The sequence below is a fragment of the Macaca fascicularis genome, chromosome 14 (assembly GCF_037993035.2).
Source record: "Macaca fascicularis isolate 582-1 chromosome 14, T2T-MFA8v1.1".
In the NCBI taxonomy this organism is placed as follows: domain Eukaryota; kingdom Metazoa; phylum Chordata; class Mammalia; order Primates; family Cercopithecidae; genus Macaca; species Macaca fascicularis.
In genome coordinates this window covers 31,069,294-31,090,708 of record NC_088388.1, presented here as the reverse complement: position 1 = coordinate 31,090,708, position 21,415 = coordinate 31,069,294, and the positions used below count along the sequence as shown (strand labels likewise).

Below are 21,415 nucleotides of genomic sequence, written 5' to 3'. Positions count from 1 at the left end.
GCTTTAATTCAAATATCTCTCCCTCTAAAGAGCTGTCCTTGGACCCAGTTTAAATGCAATCTTTCCCCATTACACACAAAGCACCCTGATCTTTTGCTTTATAATATCATCATGATGAGCAGTAATGTATTTATAATTTGGGTTATTTGTTTAATATCTCTACCCCGACCTTGCCTCAATGACAGCAAGACTCAAATAGTGCTCATCACCGCAGCTACAGTGCCTAGCTCTGGGTCTGGCATATAGTAAGTGTTCAATAAATGTTTGTTCAAAGAATAAAGGAAACAGGAGAGAAATAAATGGGTAAGGGGAGCAAAGGCACAAAGGGCTTCAGATTTAGACACACCTGGGTCATCTGTTGCCTTCTAAGCATGTCACCTTTAACCTCTAAGCTTCAGTTTCTACCCCTATAAAAAGGTTATAGTACTAGGACTTGTCTCATATTGGGAAGATTACCTGACACAATGTCTATAAAGATTTTAGCACGGGCCTGGTTCACAGGAAGCACTCAATAAACGCTAGCTATCATCTTCATCCTCATCTTTGTCATCATAATCATCACCACACTGAATCTAACTGTGGCTAGTTATATATTCAGGTAACACCTACTTCAAAAGCACTTACTGGGCACACCTTCTCTTTCTATTGCATTAGCTTCCTTTTGTTGTGCGGAAGGCAGGCTGGTAAGTGATTCCCATTTGTAGGTGAAGACACTGACCCCTGGAGAAAGGGTTGGTCAGGTCTGGGTCACTACTACTTAGAGAGTAAAGCAAATGCCTGCCTGTGGCTCAAGCCTCTGGCCATAGTAATGTCTCCCAGGCTTCACAGGCTCATTTCTTCCAGGGGCTTTGCCTGCGTTAGGTGGGGTGGTAAAAGCTGGGATTTATATCCCCCAGGCTGCTGCAGATGGATCACAAGGGATTCTACCAGCACCAGGAAACAGTGTGCGCTTTGTTCACAGGTGGGTGAGATGCTACACCTGAGGGCCCCGAGTGATAAAACCTGGCAGAATGCAGAGCTGCTCGTGCGAGGGCAGCTGCGGTCTGTGGAGCAGGGCGCACCTGCTTAAGCCTGTAGCATGTGATCCACAAACTGGCTATTCCTGTGCTAAAGCACCAAACACAAAACAAAACACAAAATTCCAAAAACTTTTGTTAACTAGGATCCAAGTAACGTGAGTCCTCAGCTGATTGTTTGGGACTTTAAGGAGGAAAAAATCATAAACCATAAGAATACTCCCTCTGTGTCTGCCCCTCCAGTTTGCACCCTTCAGAGGCCTTGGAAATCACCATGTGCTCTGCTCCCTCTCTGCAGATGACTGAGCTGAAGCCCATGGGGGAATGGGGTTTGCCCAGGACCACATCTCTTCCTGGCTTCTGGACCAGGGACTCAGTAACTAATAAAAATCATCACTGTCATCTTTAAAAAATGAAAGCACCAAAGATCCCTTTCCCAAGCCTTCTTCATGGGCCAAAGTGAAACAGGGAAGGTCAATCATTAGCATCAACAAGGTTATTTGAGATCCTCCATCGTCTTATAATTATAAACTCTACCTACTTAGTGAGCTCAGAGTCTTCTTAAGCATGATGAACCACAAGGCTTCTAATAGTATTAGAAGTAATACATAGACAAACGGATACTGGTTTTGGGAGCATCTACACTGGTGGTGCATCCTAGGCTCTTTGTGTGCATCGTTTCTCAAACTCACCACGACCCACAAGGGTCACACTATTTTACAGATAGGGGAATGGAGTTTCAGAGGATCAGCAATACACAGACCCAAGCTATGGTCCTACAGACACATGCCCACGCTCTTTCTGTCATACTCTTTCCACCACGCTTTTCCCCACTGCCTTCTCCAGGTCTGGGATTGTTTCAGTTCATCAACTTTTCAGTACGATCCTAAAAGAATGGTCAAGCCCATGTGCCAATGACAGTCTTGACAGAGCCTTGGGTGGTTTGCGCTTGGCTACTTACAGTCTTTGATGGTGGCCTTGCTTTCTTCAGCGTCATTAAAAAAGGAGTAACCTGAGAAAGAAAAAAAAAATCCACAAAGCATACCATGCAATCCTGGTTTCCACTGACCAGGCCAGGAGAGGGGGTATTGGAGGGAAGTGGAGTGACTGTCCCTCTTGAGGTTGGTTACATTTTAGAGGGAACCTTGGAGACCAGCTGGCCTTAGAGTGCCACCCTGAAGCCATCCCCGAGAGTTGATAATTTCCTCATTTTTAAAGGTCATTTGGAGGAAGCACCCAGAACCAGGCTTCCCAGCAGCCTCTGCAGATTTTCTGAGCAGGCACTTGGGAGTAAGCTCTAGTCTGGGGTCCAGGACTGGGCTCTGAGCTGGGCTGGGCTACTGACTCCTGTGCAGGCTTGCCAAGTCACTCAGTCTCTGGGCTTGTTGGTTTTTCTCACTGACACCACGCAATAAAATACCCACTAAGCCCCCCTTTGGCTAAGAGTCTATAGTCTCTGACAAGACCTCTAATCCCTTGGGATTGGAATGCCTGTTATGTGCTGGTCAGTGGGGAGGACGGACATAAGAGGTTGCAAGAAGTGCAAAGGTCTATGTGAATGCCAAGTTTAATGAGGATGTGGAAGATGACGTCAGGGCCTTGGTTCCCTCCTCTGTGGAATGGGGTGGGCTGGGGTTGAAAGGAGTGTCAGATTGTGTTTTCACGTACCAGTGTAGGCTGAAGGATACCAATGTCCTAGCTTGGTCTAACATGAGGACTAATTTCTATTTGCTAAGCAGAGTGGAGCAGGGCACAGTTGTGATTGTTTATTCCTAGTGTCATGTCCTCATTGGTTTTGGTCAGCCAGGCGCCTCAGTTGACTCTGTCCAAAGGGCCGACTGAGAACAGGATGGGAGACGGAAGAGGGGCTCATTCCTCTCCTAGGCTGCAGAAGCCACCCTCTGTCCTTGCCCCTCAGCAACCAGTGTCCCCAGGTGTCTGGGCCCTTAAATCCTACTGTAATACCTACAGTGCTAGATGATGCCCAGGCCTTACAGCCCCCTTCCAGCTACTCTCCTCGACAAAACTGCTTTGTTCTGTGTCCTGTTCTGCCAGAGTCCAAACCTATGGGGAGGTATAAGGCATACATGAGGTAATAACCCCCAGTTCACTGCAGAATTTATGATCCAAATGGAGACACTTCTGAGAATGAAAGGTAGTGCTATGGTAACAATAATTACTCCAGGATCACAGGTAGAAATGATGTTTCCTGGGCAAATGGGGACAGCGTGAACTTTGATCACAATATACATATCTCCACAATCTACAATCCACGTATCTGCTTGAGAAATATTAAAAGGGGAATTTCAGAATGGAGTAGATTGGTGGAGTAGACAGTTTTACTGCTCAACATGGAACCCTCCTGGCCTAGAGAGTGCTTGAAATCCTACCATTAAAGGTGGCATTGTGACTGCAGGAATTCCTTAGAATAAGAAGAGATAATGTATGGCCTATTAAAAAGCAGTTGGTTTAGCCTATTAGTTTTGCACAGAGCCCTGGGGTAATAAAACCACGGACAGGTTTTTTGTTTGTTTGTTTGTTTGTTTTGTTTGTTTTTTTTTGTTTTTTTTTCTGACGGAATTTTGCTCTTTTTGCCCAGGTTGGGGTGCAATGGTGCAATCTCGGCTCACTGCAACCTCCACCTCCTGGGTTCAAGTGATTCTCATGCCTCAGCCTCCTGAGTAACTGGGATTATAGGCACGCACCACTATGCCTGGCTAATTTTGTATTTTTAGTAGAGATGGGTTTCACCATGTTGGCCAGGCTTGTCTGGAATTCCTGACCTTAGGTGATCTGCCTGCCTCAGCCTCCCAAAGTATTGGGATTACAGGCCTGAGCCACTGTGCCCAGCCAACATGTTTTTTTTTTGTTTTGTTTTTTGTTTTTTTTTTGATGCGACCATTGCCAGGGAAGAGAGGTACTTGAGGTGGGAGATGCCAGCACAGGGGCTGCACAATGGCGTGGAGATGAATGAGGTTGACTTGACATTTGACCAAGCTGGCATTGCCAAGCTGCATATTTTTCCAGAATAAAATACACCCCTCTCCGAGGCCCTAGGATTTTTGTGTAAGCCTGTTCCCTTGGGAGGATCCTAAATGGAGTCCCAAGCTCCTTCTTCTGGAGCTGTTGTGACTTGGTCAAACTTGTCCTCTTTCAAGGAGTGCCCTCTCTGAGCACAGGACACAGATCGCTGCTCTTGGCAGGTCATTGTCACTGGAGTTTTGGCTCCCAGAGCCCAAGCCATGTAGTGTCCAAGGGCCACCATTCTTAGCTTTTGTGCCCTCAAGCGCTCATGATGGATGAGGATCAAGAGGAGGGCAAAGAATCACAGAGCAGGAGGGTCCTCTGTGGGTTTTCTGTCCAAACAAGAGTCGCTGTCATAGCCTCCTCTTCAAGCAGGGGGCTATTAGACTACTTGATTATCCACAGTGGTGGGATCGTCCTATCTCCTGTATCTTCTGAATTACCTTTTCAAAAGACAGTGCTAACTTTAAAAAAGGTCCTTCTTAAAATTGAGCTGAGATATGTTTCCTTTAACATCCTATAATACACCTCTTGGTTATATTAATGATGATGGAAACAGCTGCCATTTACTGCATGCATTTCTATCTTCATATGCTGTGCTAGGTAATATTTCCCTGAATCCTCTCAAAAAGCCCATGGAGGTGTCATTATTCCATTGGACAGGTGAGGCAGTGGGGATTCCGGCAGGTTAAGCCACTCACCAGAGGTTCCATAGCTCGGGAGTATTGGAGCCAGGGTTGGAACACAGGTCTTTCAGATCTCCAAGTCCTCGCTTTGTACTGACTTTCTGTGAATCAGCCCTGTTTGCTGTGTGACCTTGAGGAAGTTACTCAATGTCTCAGGATATCAGTTCCTTTATCTATGTGTGATTTGGAAACATTAGAGCTCAATGTTCTCAAAGAACCTTTCTGGATTGAAAAAATGTCCATCGACATTCTGCATGTGAAAGGCCAGTTGAAGGTTAAATAATGCTATTGGCGCCACCTTCTGGCCACTTGATCCTTGACCATTAGGAATGTGATAATAATTAGCTGGACTCCCGTGGAAATGGGGAGTCTATTTATATTCCTCTTCCGCTTAATGAGAGATGAAGCACAAACCTCTTTTTTGTCCATCCTGTGTGGTTTCAAATCATTATGAAGATACTGTATTATTATCAGCCTGGTGCCTGGGCAGTCCCTGAACGTGGTGTTAGTTTTTTTTTTTTTTTTTTTTTAAATGCACTCAACTTGAATTTTTGTCACTTGCTCCCTTTTCCCTAAAATCCCCAATTCTGGCATACTAGCTTCCAGTTATTGAAGGTTTGGGTTAATGAGAACTCCAGTTAGTAAAATTTTGCTGTGCAAGTCACACGATGGGAAAGGACTTCTCAAAGTGGTTTGGTCCTAATCCTGGTCCCTCCCCTGGAGGCCCGGCCCTCTGAACACTGACCTTGTGTGCGGATGTTCTGGAGGATGAAGTACAGGTACTCGCCGCAGAGGCCAGCTGCCTCGACGAACTCCTCCTGCGTCATGCTGCACAGCTGCAGGCCGCTGATGTTGAAGTGGCAGAAGGAGATGCAATTGATGTCCAACTTGTACTGATCACAGCAGAACTGGAGCCACTCCCACACGTGACGCTTAGTCCAGTATTCAGGGTGGACTGATGTCCAGTATGAGTCACAGGCTGCACCAAAGGAGAAAGAAGTGAGGGACAACAGTCCCAAGACAGCCTTCGAGAGGGCCCCTGAAGGATCCATCAGTTAAGTGACAACCTCATCCCTCAGCCAATGAGTTGAAAGGGCCTCCAGTCCTGGGTGTTCTGCAGTGCCCAGGTCACCTTCTATTCTGCAGAGAAAACCAGAGGGACTGGATCCTACAAAGATGAACTTTGGCATCGGAGAGGGAATAACAGGGACAAGAAATAACCAGACTTAGCGCTGATGCTTAAAACAAGGCATTTAGTGGAGAAAGAAAGAAAACAGCCCTTCAGTTATTTGATTCCAGATAACATGATATCAAAAAAACAAACTCAGCAGTTTGACAAGCTGGGTTGAAATTCTGATTCTACTACTTTCCACTTGGGCAAGGTCTGTGGGCATTGAAGTCTCAGTTTCCTCATCTGTAAAATGGGGACAATATACTCAACGCCCGGGACTGTTACGGAGTTTGGGGTTAACGTATGTAGAATGGTGCACAGAAACTTACCAACCAATTCGATAGTTACTAAATGCCTACTGTGTGTCAGACACCATTTGAAGCTCGTTTGATCCCCTGTGCTTTAAAGGGCAGCTACCCAATGCTGGCTATTTGTTTCTGCACAGTTACTGGCCATCTTGTGCCAAGAACTTTGGGTTATTAGACATTGCCCAGAGTCTGACCGTCCTTGGGTCACCATGGTAGGCACCTCCAGAGGAAGGTGGTCACAGGACAGTTGGTTGTATTGTTGCTTTTGTGTTTTTGGTGGTGTTTGGAGTAATTTCTATCCTGAGATCAGAGCCCCTCCCTCCTTTAGAGGAGTTGTGTACATGCCTAGACAGTTGTGAGTGCCATCTGTCTGGGAGGCTGGGATGTGGCTCTGCCTGGCCCAGGGGCAGAGATCTGGTGTTCGACAGTTCTGTCCTACTGTTCTTAGGAGAAATGGAAAGTGGGGTGGACATAAGGTATGGAACAGGTGAGGTATTAGGTACTTGGTCAGGCTCTTTGACATAAACAATTATTGTATCTGCCATGGAATACATTCATTCATTTATTCATTTCCTTCAATAAATAAAAGCTTTAGTGTCCTTACTGGTAAATTTGGAATAATTATAGCACCTATATCATAGTGTTGTTCTGCAGATTAAATGACTTAATATACATAAAAGTACTTGGAACAGAGCCTGGAGGATTTAAATGCTATTACGAACATTATTATTGAATATCTACTATGTGTGCAGCCACACATTGTGTGTTAAAGATTTATGGCGGACAGGTTTGGTCCCTGTCCCCCAGGAGATCACAGAAGAGGAACTTGAAAGTCATGGAGGACTTTCCCAAGAACCCGCGCCAGTGTGTGGCAGAGCTGGATTTGAACCCTCGCCTGAACTGGAAAGCCATTGCTCTCCCCACGCCGCCCTACCGGTCCTCAGAGGGTCAGCACAGAGCAGAGATGGAACATGAAGAGTGGCTGAGGCACGGAGAGAGCTGGAGAGAACACAACACGAGGGCCTGAGAAGAAAGGCAGAGAGCAGAGAGAGGCTAAGGTGACGATGACAGAAAGGGTCCCTCACATGTTAGACTCCACAGCAAATGGCAGTGGTGCCATTTGCAGCATTTAAAGGTGAGTAGAACTCGCACCATTGTCAGTTGCTGATGATTCCAGGCAGGAGGTGGGTCCTGTGCCAGTCAGGTGCTACTACTCACTCAGCACCCTCTGCATGCCAGCCGAGGCGTTACGTGTTTTTGTCATCTCAAGTTTCTCAGGTCCCCTCAACAATCCTATCCAGTAGGTGTAACTGTGCTATACCACAAAAGAGGAAATAGAGGCTCCCCTTAAAACTCAAAGGTCTTCCAGAGATCTCTTTTACCACCGAAGGGGGGTGGAGGGGCAGTTGATTTATTTTAATTTATTTAAAAATTTTCAGAATTTTATACGCATTCACATCAAAGCGTCAATATCGTGCCAGGGTGCTTGAGGCTGATGTCGTAGCCTCTACCTGGCAGATAGGAAGAGCCAGGGAGCCGGTGAGACCGATGACTCAGGTCTTGCTCACTGGCCACTGGCTGAAGCCGGCCTACCAGGCCTGTGGGGGCTCTTCAGGGCAGGCAGGGGCTCCTGGTAGAACAAGGGGCCACTCCTGAGTTCGGCCTGAGCTTTCATCTACTGATTTCTGGCTTTAGTAAACCTGAGGGGCCTTTGGACTTCCCTGGCGTCCCGTGAGAGATGTTTATGAGCCTTGACATTTTTCAGCTGCGGGTTCTGCCCGGGCCCTGCCCTAGATGACTATCAGTGTGCGGCCGTGGAAGGCACAGTCGATTTCTTTTCATGGAAAGGTTTCGCCAAGGCTCTGTTCCCCTGTTTCCCTCCCCTCCCCTCTCTGCTTCCACCCCCTTGTTATTTTCTTTGGCACTTGAAGAGGGCCATATTGTTTGCGGAAGCCAAGGGGGCCTCAAGGATTCGGAGAAACGCCCGGGCAGGGAGTCGGCCCCACGCCGGGAAGGTGTTGCTGGCGCTGGCTCCCTGCTCCTCGGCGCTCCGCTTTGAAGCTCACTCACAGAGCGGCTTTGTGTGCGGCCCTGGCCCCTGGAGGGGAGCCAGAGCCTTGCGGAGGCTCCCTCTCCTCATCCACAAACTCCTTCCACAGCCCCAGAGTTGGGAGAAAAATGGCTGCTCTGGGTGCTATGGCAGGCCTCCAGGGGGCGCTTTTCCGGGGGTCCCATCCTCAGGACCGGAGGAGGGCGGCAGAGCCGAGGCTGCCCAGACGAGGGAGGCCGCCGTCAGCCCCTCCTCACCCGCCCCTCTCCTGCTCTCCTCTCTCAGCAGGCTCCATGGCCCAGAGTCTTCTCACAGGGGCTTCTCTTTGGATGGAACGTGGTCCCCATCTGCCTTCTCCCGAGGAATGTCTGCTCATCCTCACTCCCCCTCGCAGAGGATCTCCCCCTCTCCAGTCAGTGCCCCTCAGGCGTCCTCCTCATCCCTCCCCTCCGGACCTAGAGCTTTTACTCACCCTGAACCAGGAGTGCTTGGAGCCTGGCCTAGCCCACCACAGGCCTACCTCAGTGAGTGTAACTGACCAGGTGACTGACACTCTCTCCACTTTACACACGAGGAGACTGCCGTTCCAGGGACTGACGGGACCCCTGTAAGGTCACATGGCCGGTCAGTAAAGGAGTTAGGCCCCGCCAACTCTTCTTGATTGTGGGCATTTTCCCTCCTACCATGCCCCACTCTTCTTGGTTGAGGAGGACCAAATTGGGCACACATCTCAAGACTGACTAAAGTTAGATTTGGATGAAGGCACATATGTATAATTGTAATTATAAATAATGGATAAGCAGAGCCTGACTAGAAAAAATAAAAAATACAATCTAGGTTTGAAGAATCAGAAAGAGGATGGAGAGACTGAAGATGATAGTGTTTAGAACCTTAATGAAGACATGATGAAGACCCTTTTGCTACTTGGAAGACATGAACTCAGGGGAATAAAATAAGGGGTAATGTACTGGCAGACTATATTATTTTTAATGGGTTGTGTTGTCTGGAAATGTAAAGTGATTTTCTCAATGCTTCTATCATTTATAAAATAATCTCAACATTTTGGGGAAGTTGAGCCATGAGGCCCTTCTCTCTCTGTCGACCGGTAGAGACCCATGCTGGGCCTGGTAGGCTTACTCTGAATGCCCATAGGTCACTATTATTAAGCAGCAGGCTCTGCCAGCTCCTTTGAAGTCTGAAGTGGGTCAGGACACGTGTTTCAGGGCCAGCTGCATTGGATGGAAGAATTGAGCTAGAGGGAGTTTTCAGAAATTCTGGGGGTATTTTCACAAATGATGCTATAACCTGAGATGCATTTAAATTCAGAAGGAGGACTTTAGCTTTCAGCGCTGGGTAGGTGCACCAGATGCCCACAGGCTCAGCAGTTAATGTCTATGCCTGAAGTGGCCCCATGTGGAGACAGTGGGGATTGGAAAGTTCACACCAAAGTGGACAATGGTTATCTGATCTCTTGCCTTGTGGAAAGGTGGGCCTTGTGTTGCCAGGACCAGATTACTAACTGAAATCTCCTGATTTCTATTTTCAAGTGTGGCAACTGACTTGATTTTTACAAAACACCACGGGAAGCCCAGTCAAAATGTTTTCATGCGCTGGATCACTCCTGGCCATCACTTTGTGATGAAGAATCTCACAGGCTTTTGGACACTTGTCTCCTTCAAGATTATTGTTTAGAGCGGGCATGCTAAGACTTTGAAGGATTCTTTTATAGTTGAATAATACTTTCTTCAAGTTAAAACGTATCTGGAAAAAAGCAACCCTGTTTTGCTGGGAGTGGAGGTGAAGGTACTAGCTCCAGGAGGCTCCTTGAAAATCACTGTTCTCAAACTTGAAACCAGGATTCCTATATTTTGAATTCCCCTTCAAAGTTGAAAGGGCACATGGTCTCTCACACTTAGTAGTCCTGCCTCCTTGGACTCATCTGCAAAATAAAAATAATAGGACCTACTTATTTGGTCTATTAAAAGGATTATGTAAATTAATACATGGAACGTATTTAGAACAGGGCCAGGCTTATGGCAAGTGCTCATTAAATATCATCCACTTACACTTGTCAATATTAGGGTTACCTCCTGGGCTTCCCATGCCACCACTTTAATTACATTCCTTCAAACACTTCTAATTTTTTTTAAAATGTGTAAGCCAGCAGCTTTGTCCCTTTCTAGACCTTCGGTTTATTTTCTTCATAAAAAAAATAGGAATTATATTAGAAACCAAACCTAGCTAATTTGTCTCTGCATTGCCAGCCTGAGTTAGGTGCCTTAATGCTGCCATCTTTGGTTTAAAAGCTGGGGACACAGGCAAGTCTGCGTTTGACTTTGTAAAATGCTTAATCATCAGGACACACACAAGACTCAGACTTCTGAAACTGAGCAGAGGAGAGCGTGGTGATGGTGGTGCTGTATCCCCAGGGTGCGCAGAGCAGTTAATTGAAAGTCACGTAATATTCATTGTGCATCTTCAATAGATAGGCCAGAGGGTGGGTCCGATAATCCCCCGCCTCCATTCTTTGTTATAGATAATTGATGTCTTCTCAACCGTATTAAGCAGTGTTCTTGAAAAATCATTTCCAGGTTGGGTGCAGGGGCTCACGCCTGTAATCCCAGAACTTTGGGAGGCTGAGGCAGGTGTATCACCTGAGATCAGGGGTTTGAGACCAGCCTGGCCAACAAGGTGAAACCCCGTCTCTACTAATAATACAAAAATTATCCGGGCGTGGTGGTGCACGCCTGTAATCCCAGCTACTTGAGAGGCTGAGGCAGGAGAATTGCTTGAACCTGGGAGGTGGGGGTTGCAGCGAGCCAAGATGGCGCCATTGTACTCCAGCCTGGGTGACAGGAGAGAAGAAACTCCATCTCCAAAAAAAAAAAAAAAAAAAAAAAAAAAAAATCCAGACAAGTCCTTTGGCCATCTCTTCCAAATGGATTGTTGTCCCTAAGCCCTTCCTATATAAAGATCCTGGAACCCACACTGTCATTTTCTTGGAGCCTCACTCAAAGCAAAAATTTTGAGGGAAAATTTTAATTTTTTGTTTGTTTTTTTTGAGTCAGGGTCTCACTCTGTCATCCGGGTTGGAGTGCAGTTGCTTGAACATGGCTCACTGCAGGCTCACCCTCCTGGGTTCAAGCAATCCTCCTGCCTCAGTCTCTTGAGTAGCTGGGACCACAGGTGTGCAGCATCATGCATGGCTAATTTTTTAATTTTGTAGAAACGGGGTCTCACCATGTTGCCCAGGTTGGTTGGTCTTGAACTCCTGGGCTCAGGCAATCCTCCTGCTTTAGCCTCCCAAATTGTTGGGATTTCAGGCATGAGCCACTGTGCCTGGTGTGATTTTTATATTACAACAAAATAGATATGAAGCAGAATGCAAACTCTGCAGGTTGTAAAAGAAGTTTGAGCTTAGAGCTTTCAGTTATGTCCCTCTGGAGCAGATCTTGATCTTTCTCCTCTGCTGACTGGGGAGCAGTGATAAGAAAGTTTATGAAGTTAGATGAACCTGCCAGCTACAGGAATTCTGTACAAGAATCCAATTCTTGTTCCCAGGCTGCATTCTAGGATTCTGCCAATGAGCCTCTTGGAGTGGAAGGGAGCTTCCCATAGAAGTCACAGGATTGGGTGTGGCAGCTGAGCCTGGGCTGTGGAGATGGACCTTCCCGATTTGAAATCTTGGCTCTTCGATGGATTAGCTGTGCAACTCTAACAAACTGTCCTAACCTCTCTGGACCTCAACTTCCTTCATTGGTAAAAATAAAAATAACAATAGTACCCATATCTTAGGAGGTTTGTTGTGAAAAGGAAATAATGCATGTAAAGAACTTAGCCCAGTATCTGAACGACAGTAAGTTTTCAGTATAAGTCACCTGTTATTGGTTATTATTTGAGGACTACATTTGTTCTCAGGGGGACGGGGCCTTCCTCAATCTAGCTGAGGAACAACTAGAGTAAAGCAAGTTCAGGGCTTGGCTGGGACAAGACAGACAGTCTGGGTCAGAGGAGGCCCGAGTTAGACAACCTTGGACTGTAATTAGCATGATTTACTAGCACAGGGAGTGGGGAAAGTGTTTTGCCCGGGGCAGCACTGAAGAGAGGTGGTGAATGAACTGGGCAGCAGAGGCACCATCAATTGCTGCTTTGTCACTGAAAGGAAGGACTTTACGAGGGAAAACCTGAAGTGATAAATGGCTTTTAAGTTTCCTCCCAGAGCCAGTCCAGCTCCATCCCATACCTCTTCCTGGCTTTCCAGCATAGCCTGTGGAAAGATTTAGACCAGCGAGATGGAAAAGTAAAGTCCAGTGCAGCATAGGAAACTGGATAGAGAAAAGAGGAGAAGGGCTGGCTGCAAAGTAGCCATGGCCTTGGGAGCCATGGAGTTAGGAAGGGGCCAAGAGAGCCAAGCCCTGAGCAGTCCTGGGGCCATGGTCACCCAGAAGGCTCAGGTGCATGTCGACTGGGCTAGAGGTGAGTCCTCCTGAGGTGTGGGCGCTGCCACAGGGCTCACCTCAGACTTTCAGATGATTTTGTATTTGTTGATCTGGTTTTGATTTAGAAGTTCTTAGATTCTTTCCTTTGTATCTGCTTTCAAACTTCTGTACATAAAACATGAAGCTTGCTTAGGAAAGCCCATGTGGGGATCCAAATGCCTCTTTCTCTGACCAGTGGGTTTTGCACCTTTCTTCCCTTACAAAAAGTGCTTTCTTCAAATAAAATCTCACATTGTGCAATAATATTATAGCTAACATATTTATCGAGCACTTAGGATGTGCCTGTCATCACGCTAAATGCTTTGTGCTTTCTCATGTTGTCCTCAACGCAATGCGGTGAAGTCCTATATCATGTCACCCATTTTACAAAGGGAGAAAGTAAGGTTCACAGGTGTGACCCTTTCCAAGCTCACATAACCCATAAGTGGCAGAGCTAGGAATGGGTTATCTGGGTGTATTTGGGCTCCTGCAGCCCAGCCTCACTGTGCTCTACTGTCTTCAGAATTCAAGTGGAGGAGCACGCTTAGGGATGGAGGTGGAGACAGAAGGACCGAAGCCCCATCTTCTCAAATGTCCCTTCCAGTGCCTTCTCTGGTGGTCCCTGAGGAACATCTGGGAAACCCCCAAAGCCTCTTGGGAACCTCAGGTTAGAAACGTCTGCAGCTGACAAAGTATAAGCAAGATTCCAAAGCAAACGAGGCGCTGCATGTGTGCGTGGCACATTGGCTGTCAGGGGAGGGATGTGGGTCCGTGGAGGTTAAGGAAAGAACTCCAGAAAGAAAGTAGCGGCAAGACCAGGGTACTCAATGACTACCGGAGGGTTGGCTATTGGAACTCGACTGGAGAAACCATCTTTTAAAAATATCATATGCATGTGAACTACATGCAGCCTCCCCCCCCCAACCAACCCTCCCGCCCACTTGGATACATTTTCCAGTAGTCATCATTCTTTACTTTGAAAAAGCCACAGGCAAGGCAGGGTGAGTTCATGAAGTTCTAGAGTATTTTGCAATCTGTGACTGTCCACCCTCCAGCCTGCAGTGCAGCCAAGCAGAAGTACTGCTTCAAAGAACAGGTCAGAATCCTTTGTGGTTACCACACCAGGGCACGGATTCCGCGGCACTCTGCTCAAGCCATTTGAAGGGTTTTTGAGAACAGCTGGTTTTCCTAAATAGGCTGAGTGTTCCACCCTTCCTTCTCCCAGACATCATTTGTCTAGAAGGCACATCATTTTTTTTTTTCTCCTTTTACTTCCCTACCCTCAGGTCTCAAATATCTAAGCTGCTAAAAATTCTGAACTGGGAAGCTTGAGATGGATATCTGTTGTTATTTTTGTTCAATATGGACAATGAAGAGAGGAGAGGGAAGGCTGTTTTTCTACCCAACAGGGAGTGGTGAGGAGTACTTGGCTAGGGAGAGCACTTCCCAAGTGCCAGGCATGTGACTAAACACTTTGTACACAAAATCTCATTCAATCTCCCCAGCTCTAGGAGGCAGAGGAAAGCATATCTCAAAAAACTGGCTGCAGGTCACATGGCTGGTAAGCGGCAGTGCCTGCCCATGAACCTGGGTGAACAGGAAGCTGCCATTGGGACAATCTTTAGGGGGGCCCAGAATTCCAGATAGTATTTCCCAGGAGGTGGGTAAGGACCTCAGGGGAGGTGTCTCAGAGCCTGCTGGCCACGGAGCAGGGAAAGTTGGCTGAGCAGTGCCCAGAGGCAAAGCTGGCTGTCTCCTGACCCAGCCCTGGCAGAGGGGGCTTTTGCAGAAACTCCAGACAGATGCAACCTCTCTGGTGGCAACATCCTTGTTGAAAACAGACAGAAGGCTCCTCCTGCTATTCCTCCCACCTGTGGGATGCGGAGGAGAGCAGGGGCTATGAGGCTCACCTGGTGCCCAGGCAGCTCCAAGAGAGGTGTTCACTCCAGGTGAACATTTCGCACTTAACTTTGACCTTTTGGAGGTCAGAGATACTCAGCTTCCCCTGAAATCCCGAGGGCTGGTGGCTACTTGAAAGCCTGGGGGCTCCATCCCTCAGGGAGCCTTAGGAACCTGGGCCAGTCTTGAAGGATATTTTATTTTCACTGGCCGCATGCCTTAATGGGAATTTCTGTTCTCTCAATGGGTCGTGGGAAGAGAAGGCTGTGTCTTCGATATTGCCTGATGCAGGAATCACAGAAGCTTCTGGAAGGAATCCTAGCAATGACCTGGTCTAACCTTTCATGACGCTGATGGAAATACAGAAGCCTCTGGCCGGAGAGCCGTGTTTGATGAGTATCTAAGACTTGGATGGATTTAAGGAACTCTGGCAACGCCACTGGCGATCACTTCTGTTAACTTCATTCTTTAAAATTGTGGTAAAATATACACAATGTAACACTTAACCATTTTAACTCTTCTTAGGGGTCCAGTTCAGTGGCATTAAGTACATTCACATTGTTGTGCAGTCATCGGTGCTATTCACTTCCAGAACTTATTCATTATCCCAAACTGAAACTAATCCTTGTTGTTGTTGTTTTTTTTTTTTGACATGGAGTCTCCCCGGTTGCTCAGGCTGGAGTGCAGTGGCACACTCACAGCTCACTGCAGCTTCAACCTTCTGAGCTCAAGGGATCCTCCTGCCTCAGCCTCCCGAGTAGCTGGGACTACAGGTGCGTGCCACCATGCCCAGCTAATTTTTGTATTTTTTCATAGAGACGGGGTTTCTCCATGTTGCCCAGGCTGGTCTCAAATTCCTGACCTCAGGTGATCTGCCTGCCTTGGCCTCCCAAAGTGCTGGGATTGCAGGCAGGAGCCACTGTGCCTGCTCCCTGACCCTTTTTTTTCCTTCTCTGTGACTCAGGCTGGCGTGCAGTGGCATGATTGCAGCTCACTGCAGCCTCGGTCTTCCGGGCTCAAGGGATCCTCCTGCCTCAGCCTCCCAAGTAGCTAGGACTACAGGCATGTGCCACCATGCCCAGCTAATTTTTAAACAATTTTTTATAGATACGAGGTCTCACTATGTTGCCCAGGCTGGTCTCCAATTCCTACGCTCAAGTGATAATCCTGCCTCGGCCTTCCAAAGTGCTAGGATTACAGGTGTGAGCCACCAAGTCCAGCTAATCCTTCAATTTTTTAAACACTTATGTGTGCTTACCAGGTACCAGACTGTGTCCTAAACACTTCCCTTGTAATAACTCATTTCATTCGCATATGAGTCATTGTGTAGCACTGTGGTCATTCCCATTTTACAGATGAGAAAACTAACTGGGACATGAGAGGTTAAGATGACACAGCCAGTGTCAAAGCCAGACTTCCCATTTGGGACACACCAGGTCTTCACAACACAGAGCTGCTGCTTCACTGTCCAGGCCGTTGCCTGGGGCAGGTGGTTGTGGCCCACCCCTCCCACTGCCACCCCAACTGCTTCCCAGCAGAATAGGCAGAAAGAAGGGGCTCCCACAATGGCAGGTCTGGCTTAAGTGAGGCCTGGCATTATGCATAGGTAGAGAGCGAGCCTGGAGCTGGGCCCCACCACTGTGGGACACATAGGGAGGGCAGGGCGACATGAAAGTTTTCATTTTCCTCCTTTGTTTTTTTTTTTTTTTGAGACGGAGTCTTGCTCTGTAGCCCGGGCTGGAGTGCAGTGGCCGGATCTCAGCTCACTGCAAGCTCCGCCTCCCGGGTTTACGCCATTCTCCTGCCTCAGCCTCCGGAGTAGCTGGGACTACAGGCTCCCGCCACCTCGCCCGGCTAGTTTTTTGTATTTTTAGTAGAGACGGGGTTTCACGGTGTTAGCCAGGATGGTCTCGATCTCCTGACCTCGTGATCCGCCCGTCTCGGCCTCCCAAAGTGCTGGGATTACAGGCTTGAGCCACCGCGCCCGGCCCATTTTCCTCCTTTGGATTTAACCTGTTAACCAAATTTCAAGGGAAGGAGATGGAGTACATTTCTCATATCTTTCTGGGAAATAAGGTGCTTCTTACGCCTAAAGGAGAATTGTACAATGTATCTGTTCGATTCAAGTCCAAATGCAATGATCTAGACCTTACAGATGAGGGTAAGAGATTTCCATATGCGTGTGTGCGCGCGCACGCGCGTGTGTGCGTGTGTCCTTGTAGGGTGGGGGCAGGTGTGGGATTCCATTATGTAGGTAAGTGCCTCAAGTCTGTGAGTGTGGCCTGGCCCCTGGCCCCAGAGGCAGGGGCTTCTGGTAGTGGACTTTTTGCAGCCCCTGGAGACATAGCCTCTCTTGCACACTGCCTGCCTCCGGATACTGAGTCTGGACTCCTACATGGGGTTAACACTCAGTGAGGACTGACAGCTTCTTTGGCACTTGCAGGACCGCCAAGCAGTGCGTGCTCCTGTGTGCCAGCAGTCAGCCAGGTGTGCTGTGATGTGCGGTCACCCAAGCACCTCAGTGACAGAGGCCCTCAGAGGGTTTCGTGGGGCAAAGCTCGGCTGGCCTCCCTCCGGCATGGGATTTTCTCAAGGTCCCATGCTGCCTTCTCAGGTAGAGAAATCCCAGCTGACAGAGAGGAGGAAGGGTGGGGAGGGGGGCCTGGGGAACAGCGAGGGGCTCATATTTACTGAGCACTTGTTTTGTGCCAGGCTACATATTTACACCCTTTGGCTCCCTTAGTCCTTATAGTAGCTCTCATCACCCCTGGTTTAGGGAAAAAGAAATAGAAGCTCAGAGAATAATGATATATTAATATCAATAACCACAGTGTGATATCAACTATAAGATGGGTCAACTTGCATGGAGCTTAACTGTGAGGCCCAGGGCAAGTCACTTAGCCTCTCTATATCTCAGTTTCTTCATTTATAAGACGGGGATAATAATTGTTCATCTCATCGGGTTTTGGCAAGGATGAGATGGCGCTTGGCACAAGGTTTGGTACACAGCTTGTGTTTGGTAAATGTTGGCTAAAATCACCATGATCAAGCAACCACAGTATACCAGGTCCTGGGCTAAGGGCTTTCTTTCTACTACATTGTTTAAATATCATAATAACTCTAAGAGACGTATGTTTTACTTGGTAGCAAAATGAGGCTCAGAGAGGTTAGCTGAGCCGCGCACGGCCGCAAGGCCACAGGACTAGGGAGTTTGGGGGTGAAGGTTCCAGCACCTTTTATCTGCAAGAGGTTGCCCTTCCTTCCATCCAGGAGCCCTCCAGCCCTCTGCCCTGAACTCTGGTGTTCCTAGGCCCCAGCACAGCCTTGTCTTCCACCTGAGGCCAGCACCACCTCCTGCCCTAGCCCATCCTGGCTGCGCTCAGATGGGCTCCTTCAAACGTACGTACCTGTCTGATGCTCAAAGGCAGGGTAGTACTCTTCATTGCTGAACAGATCAGTCCACGACATCAAGGGATCGCAGAAGGATGCATTCGGCAGGAAGGTGCTGTGTGTCACCGAGTCCAACATCACCCTGCAACAGCGGGAGAGGTCGTGAGGAGGCTGGGGTGAGGGACTCCTAAAGCTACACTGTGCAGGAGCCCCTAGCAGGGCGATACTTGGTTTTTAAAAATGATAACAAACATGTCACTCACTAGGAGCAGGCACCCCCTAATGTCACCTACAAGTGACATTGTTCCATCCTTGCCACATCCTGTCTATTCCCATTTTAGATGAGAAAACTGAGGCAAAAGGGTTGAGACAATTGCCCAAGTGATATAACTGGGAAGTGGCAAAGAGGGGGACTTGAGCATGGAGGCTCTGAATATGCAATACTGCCTCTTTATTTATGTTTCCTGTTTGCTCACATCTGACCCCTGAACTCTGACTTATGATGTTCAATAATATGCTTCTAGAAACAGGGTAAGATGCAGCCATAAAAAAGAACAAGATCATGCCCTGTGCAGCAATACGGATGCAGCTGGAGGCCATTATCCTAAGCAAATTAAGTCAGGAACAGAAAACCGTATACCTCATATTCTCACTTAGAAGGGGGCACTAAATGTTGAGTAGTCCTGGACATAAAGATGGGAACAACAGACACTGGGGACTACCAGAGGGAGGAGGCAGGGAAGGGGGCCAAGGCTGAAAAACTAACTACTGGCTACTACCCTTGGTACCTGGGTGATGAGATCAATAGCGCCTGAAACCTCAGCATTATGCAATACGCATAGGTAACAAACCTGCACACATACCCCCTGAATCTAAACTAAAAGTTGAAATGATAAAAATAAAATAAAATTGACTTTTTTTTTAGGATGGAACCCCACTCTGTCGCCCAGGCTGAGTGCAGTGGTGTGATCTCAGCTCACTGCAACCTCTGCCTCCCAGGTTCAAGCGATCCTCCCACCTCAGCCTCCCAAGTAGCTGGGATCACAGGTGCCTGCCACCACGCCCAGCTAATTTTTGTATTTTTAGTAGAGATGGAGTTTCACCATGTTGGCCAGGCTGGTCTCGAACTCCTGACCTCAAGTGATCTCCCCTTCTTGGCCTCCCAAAGTGCTGGGATTACAGGTGTGAGCCACAGAAACTGGCCCCCCCCCCAAAAAAAATAATAAAAACAAGGTAAGAATTACTGTGTATGATTAATCCATAATTCTGAAATCTGAAAGCTCTGAAAACTGAAAGGAAGTGTGTGTGTGTGTGTGTGTGTGTGTGTGTGTGTGTGTTTGCTGCAATCTTATTTTCCAGCACAAAATAGTCCTGAATTGATGTTATATAGTTTTATATACTGTTTTATATATACATACTCATACATACAACATATATATGTTATACAGTTTTATAACTATGGTATCAGTTTTATTTATTGCACTGAGTGAATATTCTTATGATGCAGTGCGGAAATATTAATGTTTTGAGCAACCCTAAACCTGAGGGGTAATCTGTACTCCACTATATATATATACTATCTCGCCTTCCTAATCTGTGAAGAATTCAGAATTCTGTAGCGTGTGTGGCCCAAGGTTTTGGAGACGAGTGTGGACCTGCGCTCACTGCAACAAGCACTTTGGGCTTCATACTAAGTACTTTAGCACTTTAACTTCATTATTCCTGGTCTGCTCAGAACAACCACTCTGAGATAGGTACTGGCAAGCAGTTCCATTTCATAGAAGAGGGATGGAGGCTCTGCGATTCCGGATAACACATACAAAGCCAGCGAGACTGGGTGGCGGCTCAGGTGTGTCTGTTTAAAAAGCCCATGATTCTAATTGCCGTGCTCCAGTCCCCACCCACATTGGCGGCGGCAGGGAGCTCTGGGGAAGGGTGTGTGGTTGAGGCTGGAAGGAAGGCAGAAAAGAACAGGCCTGGGGCCCCCGCTTTAACACATTCTTGCCTGTGCCAGTCTCAACTTCACTGCTTCCCATATTCCCACATGCCACTCTCTGCTGAATCCCATCTCCCCACAATTCCGAAAAAATAATAATCTGTGTTTGACAGATGAAAAGAATCTGCTCACCCGAATTCTTTTTTCTGATTCTCGAAATAATGTTGAGATAGAGTAGTTCTTTCCTCATTTCGCGAAGGGAACATAGCAGCTCAAAATCACACCACTGGTAAGTGTCTTGCGATATTAAACACATGGAATTTTAAGATTGGCAGGAACGAATTCTTTATCTAGTCCAGTGTTTCCTAAACTTCAGTCATTTGCCTACGACTGTCATAAATTTCACTCAATCCATATACTATAAGCACTATTATTTACTTAAAATACTTAAAAAAAATCATCAACTCCCTTTTTGTTTTAACATAAATATGGTAATTAAAAAGAAAACTTTATATCAGCACTATAAATTGGAAGTCCGGATTTTTAAAACATACATAAAAATAAATATTTAAGCATTTGAATAAAAATGGTGCATGCGCCACCTAAATCAGGGGTTAGCAAACTACATCCTACAGGCAAAATGCAGTCCCTCACCTATTTTTGTAAAGTCTGCAGTTAAAAATAATTTTACTGCTGGGCACAGTGGTTTACGACTGTAATCCTGGCACTTAGGGAGGCTGAGGCGGGTGGATCACCTGAGGTCAGGAGTTCAAGACCAGTCTTGCCAACATGGTGAAACCCCGTCTCTACTAAAAATACAAACATTAGCTGGGCGTGGTGGCACATGCCTGCAATCCCAGCTACTCAGGAGAGTGAGACAGGAGAATCGCTTGAACCCAGGAGGCAGAGGTTGTAGTGAGCTGAGATTGTGCCACTACACTCCAGCCTGAGCGACAGAGCAAGACTACGTCTCACAAAAAAAATAAAAAATAAAAAAAATTCACATTTTTAAGTGGTTACATTTTAAGTGGTTATATAAATATTTACATCATATCCTTTATTTTGCCTTTTGGCTTGCTAATCCTAAAATACCTGGCCCTTCAAGAAAAAGTTTGCAACCCCTAACCAGATTCATCTGGCATATTGCCAGTTTATGCGAGTACCACGAGTACCACATGTTGGAAAATACTGAGTCCAATTTCCCTCCTCACCTCCACCATTTTACAGTTGAGGAAGCTGAGACTCAGGGAATTTGTGTAACTAGCTCAAGGTCACATAGCTAATGGATGCCAGAGTTAAGTGGCAGGGAGGTCCTTAGTTTTCTGACTCTCAGCCCATCTGCTTCTCTTTCTGAAAACACAGTTGAGCCCAAGGCACACTTATATAGCAAATCAAACCTCAATACTAAGAGGGGCAGGACTGTGTGATTCTGAAACCAAACGTCAATTCTTTACAGA

General features: G+C 47.1%; 1 protein-coding gene across 5 annotated transcripts in view; it reads right to left on the bottom strand.

Annotated features, from left to right (window-relative positions):
- The window catches only part of ELF5 (E74 like ETS transcription factor 5), a 35,305-nt gene that overhangs the window by 9,023 nt on the left and 4,867 nt on the right, over nt 1–21,415 (bottom strand). For 2 of the 5 annotated variants that reach the window (XM_005578223.5, XM_005578222.5), the window contains exons 2-4: nt 18,040–18,164; nt 5,472–5,705; nt 1,978–2,028 (exon numbers count right to left, since the gene is read on the bottom strand). In XM_005578223.5, the coding sequence (XP_005578280.1) occupies nt 1,978–2,028; nt 5,472–5,705; nt 18,040–18,160 (406 nt within the window). In that variant the 5' untranslated portion in view covers nt 18,161–18,164. Of the gene's footprint in view, nt 1–1,859; nt 2,029–5,267; nt 5,706–18,039; nt 18,165–21,415 lie in introns of those variants that run through there. The other 3 variants (XM_074013973.1, XM_065528327.2, XM_074013972.1) reach the window with 3 other exon arrangements.